Raw genomic sequence first — 19,900 nt, 5'->3', positions numbered from 1 at the left:
GAAAAACAAGTGAATAACAGGTGTGACAGGATAAATCGAAAGATATGGAAGAAAGCCAAGATAGAAAATGCAAATGACTGTGTGGGAGATCACTGGTGAAGTGGAGAAGGGGTGGAAACAAGGGGTTTCTGCAGTAATCAAAATGACCTGCTGAGGGGAGGGTGAGGCGGAGGCATATGGAGATGTTTCATATTAACTATCTGCACAGCCTGGGAGATATTTGTGGGTACAATTCCTCCTCCCTAGTTTTCCCTGTGGAGTTCTGTGCTCACACTCAGAACACCACTTATTTTCTATTTAGAAAGGCTTTAGTGGCACCTTTGCTGCAGCGCCAATGCCAAGTACCACAAGGCTGGAAAAGTGAGACGCTCCATGGGACAAGAATGACATGCTGCCATACTCAGATTAGCCTTTTAATTTTCTGCCTGCCACTTTTCTGTTTTTCCATCTTTATATGTGTGAATCCTCTCTAATACATCACACATAGACCCTTATTAACTGCCATTTAATTAAGACCACCCTTTTGTCAACATCTAGTCCTGTGCCACTTAGTTTGTTTTTATCTGCTGCTCTCTCTCTCCCTCTTTGTGTCTCTCTCACACACATTCAGCCTCCCCTTTGTGTGTGTTATTCGCTGTAAGCCAGTCTGAAACAGGATTTCATGGTGGCTGTGTCTGGTTCAACAGGCTTACATGTATTTTGCTGCATAGCCAGTAATACCGAATGCACCCCACACACTTAGCAGTACTCACAGGAAACACACACACACGCCGATCTCGTCGTCTTGTTATCTGTTGCGCTCATGTGCATCATTCAGCCCCAATCTGTCCGCTTTAGATCTTCATCTCAATACAAAATGTCAGAGTGTTATCTTATTATCCTCTGAAATATCAACTGTCCGTTCCACAAGGAAGAGAAAAGTAGAGAGCATCGCATTTAAACGGACAGATCTGGCTCGCATTATGATCTGTCTCCAGTTTAAATACCAGTGGTTGTCATTTCACATTACCCACCACTGCTTCTTTCATTCCCACCTGAACAAAGGGGACGTAGCCTGCAGGTCGCCGCCCTTCTCTATCTCCACTCAACTTCACCTTTGTCCTGACATTTTTTTAAAAAGGGCATTTTTAAATGGAAAAGCTTAAAAGCATTTAAATCCTTTTTGGTAGTCCTCTATGGGAGCTGCGTTGGCGTAATTTATCAGCATTTAGCATGTAATTCTTTTCCTTTTAAGTTGTCATTTCAATACATAAAAAACTTGGTGGTTCTTAAAGGTGCGGTGAGACAAGATAATGACAATTACTGGTTTAAAAGAAAGGAAAAAATATACTGCTAAAAGTATTTTTAAATAATGAGTACCTTTGGAGAAATTTAAAAGAAAGGAGATGCAAATTATTTTCTAATGTGAAGTGCTTCACTTTTTTTCTTTTTTGTGTGTTTCTGGCACATTCCGCATTGCTAAAATGAACAAGAGAGATGAATTGGGAGCTTTTGTTTTGCAAAAATGTTAATGGCAAACACTCAGGAATAGCAAGGTAACAACAGCAGTGAATTTCAGACGCAGCAAAGAAGTTTTTTTAAGGGAGAACGAGACATAAAAGAGTAGAGAAAAGGGAATAATCGCAGGGAGATAAAAGAAGAGGGGAACAGAAATATGTAAAAATGAAAGAAAAAAGAGAAATTGCATTCCCACTGAGGCCTTCCTTTTCTTTATCGTGAGGCAAAAGGCAGCAGAGCAATGGAATACTGGCAGAATTTTAACCGTGTTCTCATTATTTATTTACTGCTCTGAGGAGCACAGCACCAGTACACAAGCTGCAAAAGAACCACAGTTTAAGGGTCTTTTGTTTGGGTTTTTGCACATATATATTATATACATATATATATATGTATACGTGTATGTGTGTGTGTGTGTGTGTGTGCACATGCATATGTGTTTATGACTCCGCTGTCACATCATAGGACTGTGATTGGTAGGTAGTAAAAAATGACCCTTGCAGCAGCTTCATTCACATTCCACAGAGGTTACTGAGTGTGAAAGCTATTTCACAGAGGAAGCAGTGAGGGCCAGGTGCCACAAAGAAGCATTGCGATGGCATGAGATGGGGGCTTAGATAGACTGTGAGGAGACAGAGAAATGAAAGAATGATGGAAAGGGAAAATGAAAGAAGAGGCTCTGTGTCTAATCTTATTTGAGTGAACGAAACTTTGGCCTTCAGAAACACAGAGAAAGCCATATATACCAGAAACTTTCAGCTCTGCATGTTGTGATTTGAGTTTTACGCTGGATGCCCTTCCTGATATGCAATCCTAAAGGGGATTTGTGTTTATGGCTGGAATCAAACCGGCCACTTTTCAATTGCCAAACAAATATGTTAGGACTGGAGGTGCACTGAGAAAACTATATTGAAAAGCAAAAGAAAACAACCCGCGCCGCCCCTCAAATTCAGGTACGTCAAGAAAATAAATATTATTCATCATATGCGTTTGCTTTTGTTTTTAGTTGTTGTGAATGATATTCTCAATCACAGACTGCATATTTTTTTAAATACTGGCAGCTGCCAATGCTACCCCTCAGACTCCCAGTAGATGGTATGAATTTAAAAATCCTAGGTGATTTTCAGAAAATTTGACCTCTGACCTTGAGGTCAAGGTCACTGATATTCAAACTTGAGCGAGATTTTTTGTTGCTGCACCTGTGGTATGAATTTGAAAATCCTAGGTGACTTCCTTCTTATATTAGTTATCCTATTCACAAGATTTTCAGAAGACTTGACCTCTGACCTTGACTCTGAGGTTGATGATGACGTCAGTGCGCACACTGTGTCTGAGGAGGATGTGCGGAAGTGCTTCAGGAAGGTGAACGCACGCAAAGCTACTGGTCCGGACGGGATTCCCGGCCGCGTCCTCAGGTCATGCGCGGCTCAGCTGGCTGGAGTGTTCACGCACATCTTCAACCTTTCCCTCTCTCTGTCTGTAGTCCCAGCCTGCTTCAAAATGGCCACCATCGTCCCTGTACCCAAATCCTCCACCATCTCCTCACTGAACGACTGGCGACCTGTAGCCCTGACCCCCATCGTAAGCAAATGCTTCGAGAAGCTGGTCAGGGACTTCATCTGCTCTGCACTACCTGACTCACTGGACCCTCTACAGTTTGCATACCGCCACAACAGGTCCACTGATGATGCCATAGCCCTGACACTACACACTGCCCTGTCACACCTGGAGAAGAGAGACACGTATGTGAGGATGCTGTTTGTAGATTACAGCTCAGCATTCAATACCATCGTTCCCTCGAAGCTGGACAGGAAACTGCAGGATCTAGGACTGAGCAGCTCCCTCTGCAGCTGGATCCTTAGCTTCCTGTCTGACAGACGCCAGGTGGTCAGACTGGGCAGCATCACCTCATCCCCCATCACACTGAACACTGGTGCTCCACAGGGGTGTGTACTGAGCCCTCTCCTGTACTCACTCTACACCTACGACTGCACAGCCACTAACAGCTCCAACATCATTGTGAAGTTTGCGGACGACACTACAGTGGTGGGTCTTATCACCAACGGTGATGAGACGGCTTACAGGGAGGAGGTCAGCGCCCTGACCCACTGGTGTCAAGACAACCATCTCACCCTCAACGTCGCAAAGACAAAGGAGTTGATAGTGGACTTCCGGAGGTGCAGAGAAGTACACACCCCCATCACCATCAACGGCGCTGCTGTGGAGAGAGTGAGCAGCTTCCGGTTCCTTGGCGTACACCTGGCTGAGGATCTTACGTGGTCAGTACACACAAACAAAACAGTGAAGAAGGCCCAGCAGCGCCTCTTCTTTCTCAGGAGACTGAAAAGATTCGGCATGAGCCCCCGCATCCTCAGGACCTTCTATCACTGTGCCATTGAGAGCATCCTCACTGGATGCATCACCACCTGGTACGGCAACAGCACCGCCTACAACTGCAAAGCTCTCCAGCGAGTAGTGCGGTGCTCTGAACGGATAATTGGAGGTGAGCTTCCGTCCCTCCAAGACATCTACAGGAAGCGGTGCCTGAGGAAAGCGGGGAGGATCATCAAGGACTCCAGTCACCCCAGCCATAAACTGTTCAGACTGCTTCCATCAGGAAGGAGGTTCTGCAGCATCCGGTCCCGTACCAGCAGACTGAGAGACAGCTTTTTCCATCAGGCCATCAGACTGCTGAACACGTCATAGACACCTCAGCTTCACTACTGGAACTTCAACATTATGCACTCCACACTGTATATAAATGCCACTTGTTTTGCACATATTCAACTCTGTATATTTTATATATTTTATTATTATTATTATTATTATTATTTTATTTTATTTTTTTACTATTTAATTTGTAAAAATGTGTATACACACACACACACACACACACGTAGGAAAATATTTAGTATACACATCCAGAAATGCATACACTATTATATATTGTACATATATTTATTAGTTTCAGGTTGGCCATTCTTGTATTTTGCTCGTTTGTGTTGTTGTGTTTGCACATCTCTGTTGCTTGTGAAGCTCGCACACAAGAATTTCACTCGCATGTGCTGTGCCAGTGTGCCTGCACATGTGATGTGACAATAAAAAAGTGATTTGATTTGATTTGATTTGAGGTCACTGGGATTTGAACTCATCCAAGATTTTAACGAGCTACACCTAGGATACCACCTTTCTATGTTCATGTTTATGTCGATATCGGCTACACCTCAAGGCAGGGTTTCTCTCTAATGATGATCTCTGTTCGACCTTTAGACCTTGTTTACAATTTCATTTCTCCAAAGAGAGAAAGCTTTGATGTTTCTATGCAATTCATCATCTTCAGTGAAACTCTAGTGGATAATATAGTATTTGCGAATTTGGCTAGTGTTAAATTTGAAACTTCAAACTGACTAGAGATTTTCTGAATCCTTGTGCTGTCCTTGTGCTATTATTGACTCACTGGTCACCATTTTTCACAGTACCTTTTTAATTCAGTTCAATTTGCCCCAAGTTGCCCCAAGGCACTTTATATTGTAAAGTAAAGACCCTACAATAAAAGAGAGAAAACCCCAACAATCAAACAACTCCTTTTGAGCAAACATTTGATGACAGTGGGAAGGAAAAACTCCCTTTTAACAGGAAGAAACCTCCGGGAGAACCAGGCACAAAGAGGGGCAACCAGTTAAGGGTGAGAGAAGGAAGACGGGACAAAAAGGGATGTGTACCTTTCAGATTGTTACTCAAGAATTTGTTGCTGACATTCAGAAAGTCTCAGTATTCCAGTTTTCATAGTTATCAAGCATCAGAGTTGATGAGATATTTAACAGAGAGTGTCGCTGTTTAAGTTAGCCGTAAAAGCTGAGGAACACAGATTTAGAGCATGCCAATACTGGAATAAACTGCAAAACCGTGGTGCAGATGTACGCTATGGGGATTCTAATTCCAACAAAATATTTTTTCATGTCATCTTCAACTGATGAAATAAAAAGGTTGATCAAGTATTTTGTAATTGTTAATTAAAATCATAAGATATGAATGTGTGGCTTCACTGTTTAAATGTGACTGTTTAGAGGCAACAGCCACAGAGAAAATGTTAAACAAATAATATGAGTTTGTAAAATTAGTAAGTAATACCAGTTCTGAAAGCATGTGTATAGTCAACTCTCAGGTTTCACCATTGGTCGTGTGTGTGTAGTGCCAGCACCAACAAGCCTGGGTACGCCTCACGTCATCCCCTGGTATCTGTTTTTGTTGGCAGACTGGATGGACACTACCACCACTGACATCACCTATTAGGTTGTGAAGTCCAGTGTGAAACCTTGTGAAACCTTGTCTCTTTCGCTTTCTTGGTGTTTTGAAACATTTTGTTGTATTCAGAAAGATATGAAACTGCAACTAAAGAAGTTGATCTTTGCCAGCCTTTGGAAAGGAAGCAGGTTTAGAGCATGCTAGCTTTGCAAATATGATCTCAATTTAAATGAAACTTCTTGACAAAAATCAAGGTTAACAAATAATAAATGCAAAAAACTGGAAGTCTTTCAGTGAGGACTTAGCCTTAAGGCTAAAACATTTAAAACTGAGATTCAGCTAAAAAGAGAGATGTAGTAAAACCTAATAAAAATGATGTTTTTTTATGAAAGAGCAGAGGGGCGAGACGGAGACAAGCAGACACACTTGAGGCTTGTTCAGCTTTATAAGGAATTAAATTATCTGCCTATCACAAGGGGCTGGCAATCATGTGGGGCATGTAAGTCCTCTTACACAAATGAATGGCTTTTTGTGGTAGTCAGGGTAACAGGGGCTTATTCCCTAATGTCAACCTTTTCTCAAATCCTCACTCATCGCTACTCCATACCCTCTATTCCCAATTCTCACAGGCTTTGCTATCATGTCACAACAGACTGATTAGGGATGGAGGAGAGGGCAGTAAAGTGGAAGGTAAGGCTGAAGGAAAGAGGAAAGGACTGCAACACTTTAATGTAAAGCTGAGAATACAGTGTATATAATCTGCTTCTGGATCACGTTCCTAAGGTGCAAAGTGCTGCTTGTTGCATGCAGTAACAGAGAGATGAAAGAAAGGAGAAACTGTGAGGGGGTTTGGAGCTGGAGGGAGTGGAGTGAGGGTGTAGGGAGCTTGAGAGTTAGTTTTGTAGAAGTGGAGAAAATAGCCACTAAAGTAGTAGGTGAAGAAACGAGTATTTGAGAGATTTAAGCGAGGAAAAGACAAGAAGAAGTGCAGTAGACATCGACTTGAATTTTCCAAAGAAAAAAGTGATTATCGCGGTCCAAAGGGAGGAAGGAAGGCTTACTCAGAATGGTCTAATTAATTTGAGCGCTAATACAAAGAACACAATATGAAGTCTCCAACTCTTCTCTCCGGATGACTGCTCATGCCAACCACTGTCTCAGCCAGTATTGCAGATAATTTCACATGCAACAGCAGGAGCAGGAATCTGGTATAACATAAGAACAACAGGGAGGAACTGTCGCAGCAGCCAGGTAAGAAATCAAATTAACAAACTGCCAGTGTGGCAATGAATTTCCTAAATTAATGTATTATCTCTTAAATTTTACACCCACTGCCGTCTGTGTGGTCGTTCCAACAGTGAGACTCTTCCCAGAGCATGTTTCTTATTATCATAATCTCTCAATTGACTCTTAGAATCAATAAAGAGCGAGCCATCCATCTAGAAGAGATGTATTTATATTTAATAATCAATATCAGCATCTGTCTTCTGCTTTGGCCAAAGGGGCATGAGTGCATGGGCACATGAACACCAAATTGATGAGAGGAAGATGTAGAAAAAGCCATTAATTTCACCTTCATCCCTCCACTTAGTCCCCCCACTCTTGGGGATCTCACCTAATACGATCCCCAGTGACAGCCCACCATCTAAGTGCTTGCCTTCATAGCCAGAAGATACCATTCTGTTCCAGCTCAGCAATCTTGCTGACATCTATGCTTCTGTTATTCCTGAGTTATTACCCATTTAAAATGTACTTAAAATTTCTCGTTAGGTGCAAGCGCTATATGTATAAACTGTGTTTTATGCCTAAAGATGTTTACAAACTGTGCTTCTGTTCCCCCCAGTATAAGCATGCAATAAACAAAGCGTATCCCACTCAGGTGTTTTAAGACATCTGCAAGCTGTGACTCTTCTCCTCCTCCCACATACTCCTACATATTTGCCCCGGGCCCAGCCAAATCAATATATCATTAGCCAGTCTCTCCACTCACCCCCTGTTTTCCCTCCAGAAAACCTTACCTTCCTCCCACTCCACTCTTACTCTGTCCTCCCCTCACATTTCACACTATTTCATGCTGTTTTTCTCCAAGTGCCTCGCCTTTCATTTTTATTCTTTTGGCCTCCAAACCCCACAATCTCTCTGCAGTTCTGCTTGAGTCCTATGTGTATTTCTCTGCTGATGTGAAGCAAACCGTGAAAGAGGGGTAAAAATGAGAGGGGTGGGGGGTTAAAGGTGCAATGGGTGGAAATTTTGAGCCACATCATGTAGCGATGGAGACGGTGGGCGTCGGCAGAGAGAAAGAGCAAAGCAGGGAAGAAATGGGGAGCACGAGGGGGAGGGGAGCTTGGCTGCTTGACTGTGCGGGTGAAATGAATGTGTAATTGAGTTGTTGTGGCTCAACCCTTGAACAACTGAGTGATGGAGGGAGCGGCAGCCACAAGATCCCCCGGAGAAGGTGGCTGAGCCTGTAGCTGCTGCATTGTCGGCTAAACACAGGGAGTCGTCAGTAGCAGTGTAAAGGTGCCAACAGCACCAGGTAGCAACATGTCCATCGCTCACTGCAAAGTGTCAAAAGCATGGCGTGTGGAATTTATGAGCGTGATTAAGTCAGGAAAGCATGAAGAAAGCATGAAAACAGGTCACTGGATTGATGCAAGGAACCACAAATTCAGCTTCCTCCTCTCTATTTGATGCCCTCTCCTCCATCTTTCCCCATGACAGACCACCCATTCCTATTTACATTTTTAAACATTCGCATCAATCTCCTCTTTATTTTGCCTTCCCCTTCCTCCTTCCAATCACTTAGAGCAAACCGAGCAGGGGTGAAGTAGAGGGTAATTAAAATGGGAGTGCTGTGCGTTGAAATGAAGCCAGTACAAAGACACACCTCAACCCTAAAACAGCAAGCCGTGGAGATGAAGACATGAATGGAATAGGAAGGACTGTGTGTGTCATCAGGAACTATGTTAACAATATATATATTCAGATGTTGTTTTAATCAAACATTTCTTTCATAGAGACTAGACTAGCCTTCTTTGATGACCCACGTACACACCTCTCCCTCGCACACACACACACAGACACACACGCACACAGAGATCAGGAGCAACGCTGCAGAGCTTTGATTGATGTGCTTAGTTCATTGAAACAGGTGAGATGGTGACAGCTCAGAAAAACAAGAGGGGAATCAGATCCTGGTTACTATACCACAGTTACTGCAGAGAGAGGTATTGGCAAGACCAGGGAGGGTGCAGATGGAGGAGTCACCTTGAGGGAAAGGCGGAGGGAAGTGACACAGTGGGAATGCCAATTTATTTATTTTCAGGTCACAAGCTTGTAGATATTGAAGAACACACCTGAGAAGCAATGGATTTGTATGCTCGGCCTGAATAATACAAAAAGGTTATAATATATGGCAACAACATGAGCAAATCCTGAAATCTCTCCAAGTGTTAGCTGTTGGTTCTTGTCTGTTTGTGGTACAAGCAGGTTCAGCAGTGACTAAACGCTGGCTTCAGTGGAACTCTGCTCCCCCCTCTCTCAGTGGAAGTTTGAGTGGAAGTGAAATAATATTGATTTAACTCTCAGGCGCAGCTTTATAGATTGATTGTCATACCAAGCAGCCTTTATCCACAATAGTACTGCCCTCAGGCAGCCTAGATTTTCCGTTTATCACAACAACAGATTCAGGTTTGAAATCCACAGTGAAATGTTTTAGAATGACTCAGCCAGGACATTGGGGAGGATTGATTATAATGTTAGTTACACATCACTGAGTACGAAGTGAAATGGCGGAATATATTCAAATTATATTTAATAAATATATCGGGCATGGCTGCTGTTTTGGTGCTATTTTAAAATCTCCCCAAAACTGGGCAGGACACAAGTGTGCCACATTACACCACAGTGACATCTATTGGTGAAATGCTGATATTCACCCAGAGAGTGAGACGGGTGGCAGGAGCAAATCCTTTTATTCCAAAGTGCCATGGAGGTTCACTGATATCAGAAGACAATTTATTATCTGTAGCCCTGCCCTATTCCATAAACACACTTGTAAATCCACCAGTGAAAACAGTGCGACAGTTTTTCTTAGGTGAACTTCTTTTAGAGCATTACTGGCTTTTCAATACTGAGAGAAGCATAATCTTTTATCACAAAGCAAAGCAAAGAAACTAGCACGTTTACCACTTCATTTTTCTCCACTCACCACAGGACTGTTTCACAGATGACATTTAGGCGTTTCTTAGTAGAACAGGTGTTACCAATAGTAACATGGCACCATTCTATGTCCCAACAAGCATCATTAATTTAATTAGCACTCATTTAATTATGCTTTTCCTAATTTGTCATTTGATTTCATCATTTCATCTTCATATTCACATAAAGTATATGTATCTAAAAAGCAAATACACCTTATTGGTCACACTTTGCTAATACCAGGTTTGACCCATTTTACCTTTAAAACTACTTTAGTTATTCATAGTGCCACACATTCAATAAGATGCTGGAAACATTCTTCATAGATGGGTTTGTTGGGTGCACATCTGTGATGTGAATCTCCATTCTGTCACGTCCCCAAGGTGCTCTACTGGAATGAGCGCTTGTGACGGTGGAGGCCATTTGAGTACAGTGAAGTCACTGTCATGTTCAAGAAACCAGGTTGAGATTATTTGAGTTTTGTGATAATGGTGCTTTGTTCTGCTAAAAGCAGTCATCAGAAGATGGATACACTATGGTTATTGATTTGTAATTTCTTCATAATGTCTCCTGTAATTTCTTCTTTTAAAATCCGTTTCTGGGAAGCACTTTGTAACACTGGTTTTAAGTAGTGCCATACAAATAAACATTATTATTATTATTATTATTATTATTATTATTTATAACAGGATGGACATGGCCAGTAATGACGCTTCGGTAGGCTGTGGCATTTAAATGATGCTCAGTTAATACTAAATAGCTCAAAGTGTCAGAATTACAACACCCCCACCAGCCTGGACTGTTGATACAAGGCAGGATAGAGCCATGCTTTAATGTTTTTTATGATATATTTTGACGCCAAAATCAGAATTTTGCAGCAGACGTTGAGACTCATCAGCGCAGGCGACATTTTTCCAATGTTCTACTGTCCAGTTTTGATGACCTGGTACAAAATTATAGCCTCAGTTTCCTATTCTTGGCTGACAGGTGGCCAACTGCTGCTGTAGCCCATCTATTTTAAGGTTTAATGTGTTGTACGTTCAGAAATGCTCTTCTGCATATCTTGGATTTAACCAGTGGTTATCTGAGTTACTGTTGTCTTCCTATCAGCTTGAAATAGTCTGGCGCTTCTCCTCTGACCTCTGACAGTTACTCAGAGCGACTCATTTCACACCAATAATCATGCCACATTCAAATCACCTGTCTTCTTCTCTCTGATGCTCAGTTTGAACTTCAGCAGGGCGTCTTGACCATATCTACACGACTAAATGCACTGAGCTGCTACCATGTGATTAGATGATTAGATATTTCAATTAACAAGCAGTTGACCAGATGTACCTTATAAATAGTTCACCAATTAATTCCTTGTTTACGCTATTTTAGCAGATGAATACTCCGGAATATGTATACATTGGTGTTACCATTAGAAGAGAAAATACAAAGCCGGCTACCTTAAAATCTGCAGATGAAAATAGTGCCAGACGGCACTCTGTTCTGAGTAACAGTCAGGAAAACACTTGAGCCTGCTTGTGTTTTCAGTAAGTGGCAACAATAAGGGGAAGTTGAAAAAAAAGAGACACATTTTTTTAAAACAAAACCAAGGACAAGTCAAATGAGTTTTAGGGGAGATTAATTTTGTTCTTCTGACTGATAATGGGAACGAAATAGCTGAATACAAATGTGTCCTTTGTTCATAGTTACGTGAGCGGAAAGTGGTCGGGAAAGTGCATTAGGCGTGGCACTGTCGGGGAAACGCTAGCCCTTAATTAAATAAATATGTTTTGAAGTGTCTTTGATTGTACGTTAGCGAAACCTTTGTTTAAAGGATCAAGGACCCTCTGCCTCTTCAGTGGTGAAAATTATGCATGTTTTGGGATGTGTATTCTAATGCAGATAACAATTTCAGGTTAAAACCTGTTAGACTGTTTGTCTCATGCCTGCTTTATACCTTCTAATACTACTGAGCACAAAGGATTATGTTTTTAAAAACTGGACAAAGCAGTGGTGTTCTTCTTACAGCTCAGCTGAATCTAAAATAACACTTAACCATTGAAATAGCAAAATGTATCGATTTTTTTAGTGTGAATTTTTTTGTTATTTAATAGAAATCATTGGTAGTTACCAATATTTTTTTCAGTGTAGATGTGGCCAGGTTAAAAAAAACAAACAAAGAAACCTTCTTTTGGTTTCTTCCTTTAGAGGTCACCAAAGGGAACCCTCTGCTTCCATCTCACCTTATCCCTAACATCCTCTGCATGGCCTCCTTCACTACATCCATGAATCTTTTCTGTGGTCTTACTCTTTTCTGTCCAATATATACACTGACGCTCCTCTCCACATGCCCAAGCCATCTCAGCCTCGCCTCTCTAACTTTGTCTCCAAACCTCTCAACCTGAGCTGTCCCTCTGATGTACTCATCTCCACACCTGTCCATTCTGGTCACTCCCAGTGAAAATCATAATGTTTTCCTCCTCCTAACCTTGTATTTTTATTAGAGTCCCAGTCTCCAAACCACACATTATAACAGGTCTCACTGCCATCTTCAATTTCACTCAAGATTAAAATAATAATATCAATAAAATAATAATATACCAATTTATTTATCCTACATTAGTAGAACATAATAAATAAGACTTAGTCACATATATACAAAATTATAGACGAATTGTTTTTATAGAAATTTTCTAGCAACCGAGTAAAGTCGCTTTTTTTCCAATTAAATTTCCGATTAAATTTATTTAATTTCGAGGAACCATTTCAGCTGACAGGCTAATCAGGCTCACAGATATGAGTGCGGACAGCAGGGGTCCCCAGTTCACTGCTTGCTCGCGGTGTACTCCCTGCCTCGGTAAAACTCTCCTTTTAGTCAGCAGTCTGCCAAAATCGATGCTGGATCAAAACATTAACATAAAACAGAAAAATGTAGGGATTGTTATTTGATGTTTACCTAACATTAACGTAAAACGAGCTGCCCGGCCACCGTAACATCCTCAACAGGGTTGCGCGCGCCTCTTTGCAGCGGAAGTTGACTTTAGTTGTTTCTGATAACTTCCGTAACCCGTGCTAACCACAAAACTCAAACAGTTTTAAAGCAAAAATGATAGTTTGCTGCGTGTCTGGTTGTGAAAAGCGGTATATCCGCAGCAAAAAATTGAAATTTTACAAAATACCGTCTCGGGGCCACCGGAGGCGTTTGTGGCTGCGAGCAATACAAGAAGCGAACGGCAGCACTGCGAGACTCACGGAAGATGATCGCGTTTGTGGCGCTCATTTCATATCAGGTAAGCTAAGATTGGAGCTATGCTAGCACTGTAGACATACTGTAAGAGAAACAAGCGGTTTGTTGATTAAAATTGTCGGATTTAGCACAAAGCTCCCTACATATTTTTATTTTTGTTTTTGTTTTATAGGAGAAGCATCTATGGAGCGTGATAAGCCGGACTTTGTGCCTTCTGTTTTTACCTGCACCAAAAAAAATCAAAGCCCCAAGAAAAAAGTGAGATGGTAAGACATGTAAAGTAGTGTTGGGTCAGGATAAAATCTGTGAGGATCAAAGTTGTTGGATAGCTTTGTGTTTCTCTAATAATATTTTTTTTCAATTTTTTAAATTAACTTATTATGTTTTAAATTTAATTGTAATATACTTTTTTGTTACTTATTCTGGTCTGTATTGTCATTAGTTTAAAAAAACGCTTAAAAATTAATTAAGGTAAGGGTGTTTTCTGATAGTTTTGCAGCTTCATTGTTTTAAGTGTCCTCTTTAAAATTATATAAAATTAATTTAACTAGGTCCTTACATTTTGATGCTAAACATCTGATAACATGGCTTAATGAATATGGACTGGAGTGTAGCTAAGCTAAGGTCATATAACATGATGGATGCTTGAAGGTTCCAACAGCAGAGTTCACAAATCGCAAGTCGTGCAGCTAAAGGATTGATCTTATTTATAGCACCTCATCTATAGGACACATACTGCCCTTTAAAGCAGTCAAAATTATTCAAATATTTTTACAGATTTTAAAGCTTGAAATTAAAGTTAAGTGCAATATTCCCCAGGTATTACACCATGTACCAAATCCAAATAATTCATATCCAAAATTTGTGATGGTATTCTGTCCCGTTTTTGGTTTCTCAAAGGTTACTTATTTATTTTCAAAGTTTTAAGTAGGGATTTAAAGTTTGCACAATTTTTCTGAAGAACGGTATTTTTCCCAGCAAAATCTGTGGTGGTCATTTGAGAAGTCTTCATGTGATGAGTTTAGATGGACAGAACCTTTAGTGAATTATGTTAATCATGGTGAGGACATACTTTTAATTGTCATCATCAGTTTCAAGTGAATGCATACAATGTGATGTTCATTTTATAAATTATGGTCCTCAGATTGAGGCTTCCCAACAGGAGCACAATAACCTATGGGTGATGTCCCAATGGGCATGTCTATGTAGGCTGCATGCAACAAGGCCTAAATAAAGACTGTTTTGAACTCTAAATCATGCAAATCAGCTCTAGTCCAAGATTAAATGCACGGACTTGGAAATGACAATAGGTTCCTTTTAACCAGTGGAGCGACATTATAAAAGTAAAAGCTACTATAACAGATAAAACCCTACGAGAACCTGTTCATTCAATTAATAGAAGGTTGCAGATGTACATAAATGAAGCCTTTATGGCTCAATGTTACAGGTTTTTATAATGCCCATCACTATAAACATAACATTAACAACATATTGACCCGGTGTGTGATATTTAATGTGTGTGCTGTAGTCAGTGCTCTGCGCTGGGTTCATAGTTGTCACGTCTCTTTGTTTCTGAGCTCTGTGTGTTTGAACAGTGCGAGGACAGAGGGTTGTCTCAAAGCTTGTGGTACTTTAAACAGTACTGGTGTTTTCCGTTCCATTTTTCTTCTCTGACTGATCAAAAGCATTAAAAAACCCATATCATTTTCACTGAGTGGGCGAGAAGCACATTCAGGTCTACTCTGGCCTATAGCTATAGCCAGCCCAGGTCAGGGTTACAAAGGTCATCCCTTGGTATCAGTTTCCATAATAGAACAGGCACAGTAACTGGTAATGAATTAGAAAGGGTGATAAACATTCAGTAAATAAGCTGCATAGTTATCTCCCATCGTATGTGTTCTGTGTACATATTGGGTCACAGACTCTGAACTGTTGAAAATTTGTGCAGCTTTACAGTGTATGACAAAAACAAGGTGTTAATACTAACATTTTCTTTTACACTTTTACTGTAGATATGAGACCCACTTTTATAGATCACTTCATATGTTTGTTTGTGGGGTTTTTTGTGTTTTTTTTAAAGGATTTATGGTCGTAGAAAAAGGCATCGCCGGAAGGCAAGAGGCAGAAGAGAGGAAAATGCAGCTCCACTTCAAGCTGATTCTTCTGTGAATCCCGAGCCGTCTGTTTTGATGCGAACTGAAAGTGAACTTTCAGAAGAAATGCAGACGCCAGCAACCCCCTCAGTGCCAAAGGTAGCAGCCACAACTTGCTCTTTCTGTATATCTTTTCTACTTGGACATTATGCAAAATAGCTATGTTTTTGTTTGTTGTAAAGTAGTTGTTTTGTAAGACACGAGTTGCAAGATTGTCATAAGTATTTTTATTTTCTTCTAATGATAAATTCTTTACAATTCTTTAAATTGTTTTCCTCTGTTTGTGTATTTATGTTTTTCAGGAAGGAGAAACGGTGGCAAAAGTGTCTGAGACTGAAGCAGAAACCCAAATTATCCAGTCTCAAACAATGCTCGACTTAAATAAGACATCACCACCCTTCAAAGGACTACCAGACACCCTAAAACTAGATAAGAGAAGGCCAGTTGTGCTCCTGAAACCTTTAGTTGCATCAGAAGGTGGTTATCGGTGTGAACTGTGCAGTCAGACCTTCACTGATATACCACAGCTGGTAAAACACAAACGGCTGCACGAAGAACAAAGGTCCTTTGTCTGTGAAAATTGTGGAAAAAGCTTCATAACTCAGGCAGATTTCAGTGAGCACCATGCTGTGCACAGGGATGAGCCCCTCTTTCCGTGCAACATGTGTGATCGATCTTTCACCACGATTCACCAACTGAAGCGTCATAAACTGCTCCATGTTAAAGATGGCAGGAAGTGCCTCAGGTGTGGCACGCTGTTCTGTCAGCGTCACAACCACATTTTATTCCTTCCGCAGACAGAGTTTAAAACAGAGTCTGAGCCTGAGGACAGTTCCTCCAGGAGTGAGACAGAAAATGAACTGGAACCAAGCCAGATGACTGAAATACCTGGCAACACTCAGAGCTCAAGGACCGTTACACCTCCACTGTCTACTTCTGCTCCAACTGCTGCTCCTACACCCCCAAATCCTGGATTTCTATCCAAGCCCCCACCTTTGGCTTCATTCAATATATTACCAGAAATCCCCCCACCGGTGTTGCTGAGACCGTGTCCTGTGCCTCGTCGACTCTATCCAGAAGCGAGACACTCAGAAAACCCGGGTTCCTCATTTCACCATGACTTGTTCACCCGAAATACAGAACTTCCATCTTCACTGAAGATCTTTTCACCTCAGTACCTCACCTCAGCCTTCCTAGAGGTTAAAAGAAATTATGAATATATTTTAAGCAAGCCGAAAAAGTGTAGGGTTAAGAATCTGGTGAAGAAGGAACAAAGTGAGGCACCAATAATTTCACCAGAAGAACACACTAAGCCAGAAAAAAAGGAGAGAATAGCTTATGACCTGGAGATTATGCTCTGATCTGAATAATGGATTAGAATGACCTGTTTACTTACCTGACCTTTTTGCCTTACTTAAGATGTTCAACATTAGTGCTCCTATCCTATTAGTGTTTCTGTTCTTTGAGTTAAAAGGCATTTTAACAAAAGCAAGGCTGTGTTCAGTATTAAACCCGTAGTGTTTGGCTTATACTTGCACCACTTTTGCCTCTCTTAGCACACTGATATATTTGTAAGTACTGTGATGCTGTTATAATTTTTTTTTAGTTCTGTAGTTAAAATCTTTCACTTCTTAATCAGTGATGAGGTGCAATTGTTTTTTTTCAACTGCTGTTTGAACTGACCTGTGTTGTAAAACTGCACCAGGTGGGATTTGGGCTTCAGGCTATATTCTGTACTTGGCAATTTGTGCCGTAATAATCACTTTAGTCTGTGGAAAAATGCACCGTGTGCTACAAACGGCATCAATAATATGATCAATCATCTCTAATAACAATTGCCACACAATTTAGTTTTCACATCTGCCTCAGCTAACTGGAAACAGATAGTGGTTGCAGCTTTATATTACACACATAAACCAATCAGCCGTAACCTTGAAACCGTGAATAACCTTGATTGCACTATTACAATGCTGGCAAACCTTGAGCTCCCGCTCCCAGGAATTCGTGTGGGTGTTACTTTTACGTGCAGCACACGCCTACAAACGGAAAGGCTCGAGGAGCACGACAAAGAGTCCAAGGTGTTGACAGGGCCTCTAAACTCTCAGATCTCAATCCAGAAAAACGGCTGATCCACAGAGGCGGCTACAGCAGAAGACAGCGGTTGCTCCTGGCCACATGCCGAAGAGGACAAATCCAGAGGGTCCAGTATGCGTGCCCTGAGGGATTACAGTTATTTTGTCAGATATCAGGTGCTTTTTATGTTGCTGATCATATGCAGTGTATATGATCAACAACATATGTATGTATGATGTAGCTACAGTTACGTCAACCATTTGTTACATTTTGTGCATTTTTTTTTTTTTAGTTGTCCTCTTTGTTTTGTTTGTTTTTTAATCTGTATATGAGAAGTGGATCTGACTGTGAAACCAATGCTGTTTGTTTTCTAAAATAAATTATGTTTATGGTTAGAGTAAACAACTGCCAGCTTAAAAATGCCTCCATCAAGTGTTTGTCGAATTTTTAAAGTGAACGGTAAAATTCTTTGAGAGCAGAATTAACTACCAACACTCCTTCATTAACTACAATCAATTAAGTTTAGTTTAGAGACTGTTCATAAAAGATGTACATTGGTCACAGGGATGTCATCCATTGATTGCTAATCTCCTTTTTTTTTTTTTAACTCATAAAGGCTCATTTTTCCTCACGATCATATTGGTTACATAAAACCCAATGTGGTCATCCCACATCACTTCTTAGCTGGCTTTTAGTCACTAGTGGATCTTCCACACTGCCGTTGTGTAGCAGAGCCGTTTAATGTATTCATGAACATCTCATATCAATTAACAGTATGTTTTGATCCCATGCTTGACTCCAAAAGTGCCCACGTTCCATCGCTCAGGGTTATGTCACCTGCTGTTTCTACAAGTTGCTGAATTTAATTAACGTTTTGTGGTCTCTTATATGGATTAAGGCACCTTCGGCTTCGCTTTTCTGACTTGTAAGCTATGATATTTGCACTGTTTGCACACAATATGGAGTTTTAATTTCCCATTTGTAAAAAACAACTTTGGACTGATTACGTTTTATTTTTGCTTGTTTGTTTTGTTCTCCTTCAGCTGACCTGTATGTATATGTACTCAAATGTAGAAATGGCAGAAAACATGGACAAATGGAAAGATTGAACTACCATGTACCCATTTCCCCCACACCAAGAAGCACCTAACCAGCTATATGTCCAAATGACACATTCTTGGAATAGCATTATCTGTTAAAATAGCTAAAGCTATTTCTCAGCTGGTGATTTGCAGCTGTCTACTGTGTGCCCATTAGATTTGCTCTCACGTGGACACAGGAACAAGAGAAAAAAAATAAGCTGTATGAAGTGAAATATGCTCTTTACATAATGTAATAAAATTAAATTGCTGTATTATATTTTTTTGACTTTTGTTCGTGCGTAGATTTCACAGAGTTGTAACAGTTTTGAAGGAAAGTTCAAGGTTGTCAGACCAAGTAGTCTCTGTCCTGATGGTGGCTCTAGAGGGATTGTTAAAATGACCCAAAAATGTCTGTCTAACTTTCTTGGACAGTCTTCCTGTCAGTGTGTCACACTGCATTAAAACCACCTGCTTGTTCTGTGAGCTGACTGCACAGAAAAACCCCCGCAGTACAGCAACAATAAGGTGTGTACTAGTTTTCATTGCTTGGAACTTTTCTTGCTATGCAGCTGAATTTTCCAAGGAGGATTTTTACTTTAACTGCTGCATGGATGTGAAGTAAAAAAAAAAAAAAAAAGGACCCCATTGCTCTATAATCCAACCTGCCAACCACAGTAAAAGTCCTATTTGGCCATACAGATGTTTTCAGTTAACATTGCGGTTATAAAGCCTTTATGTTATCAACTTCTGGGTCATTAGGTTCAGCTGTATCGATCTGGTGAATGTTTTCGCACTGTCTGCAATTGAGCCGTGACAAATATTTTAATAATTAATCATAATGTGAAAATGCAGACTTGACTCGACTGTTCCGGAGAAAGCTGGCTCCAATGTATAGTGCCCTTGAGCATGAGACTGACAAAGTGTTACATTTTTTAAGATGAAAAACTACTACTTTATATTAAAAAAAAATGTTTATACATTGACAAGTAAACCAGTGAAAAAACAAGTAAAAATTATCTCTAGTAGTGCCTATTAGTATGTTATCTAATTTTCTATTTAATTGACTTCTTTTGTGTGTTTGTCCCCCCCTGTTTAGCTATTTTGTTTTTCATACCTTAATTTATAAGTTTTGTTTTATGTTTTTGCTGCTGGAGGAATTTATTATGTGCTCACTAACACTTATAACTACAAAGCAGCTTGCATTATTAGGAAGCAGAAAACCTATCAATCTTAATAAAAGTAAACAACAACAAAACATTTGATTGATTTATCATCTTTTGAAAGCACAATTTTCAAATTGCTTTGACAGGTAAAAGTAGAATACTTTAAATAAATTGCCAGGCGTTATGGCCACAAATCAAAGAGAATAAAATTAAAAGGAAGTTAAGGCCCAGGAAAATATCGCATAAAAG

The 19,900-nt window shown here is 40.4% G+C and overlaps 1 protein-coding gene across 1 annotated transcript; it reads left to right on the top strand.

The window, feature by feature from the left end:
* The first annotated feature begins 12,806 nt into the window (after positions 1-12,806).
* On the top strand, positions 12,807-19,586 carry LOC147306150 (uncharacterized). The gene is made up of 4 exons (XM_086278339.1): positions 12,807-13,223; positions 13,353-13,446; positions 15,261-15,432; positions 15,636-19,586. Exons 1-4 carry the CDS (start codon positions 13,040-13,042, stop codon positions 16,692-16,694), a joined length of 1,509 nt encoding a protein of 502 aa, XP_086134465.1. The 5' UTR covers positions 12,807-13,039; the 3' UTR covers positions 16,695-19,586.
* The last annotated feature ends 314 nt before the right edge of the window (positions 19,587-19,900 follow it).

The sequence above is a fragment of the Aulonocara sp. 'chitande type north' Nkhata Bay genome, linkage group LG20, assembly GCF_057382095.1.
Source record: "Aulonocara sp. 'chitande type north' Nkhata Bay isolate Kocher_YH1m ecotype deep benthic linkage group LG20, A_spYH_male_GT1.1, whole genome shotgun sequence".
Taxonomy (NCBI): Eukaryota; Metazoa; Chordata; class Actinopteri; order Cichliformes; family Cichlidae; genus Aulonocara; species Aulonocara sp. 'chitande type north' Nkhata Bay.
This window is presented reverse-complemented; position numbering and strand designations above follow the sequence as displayed.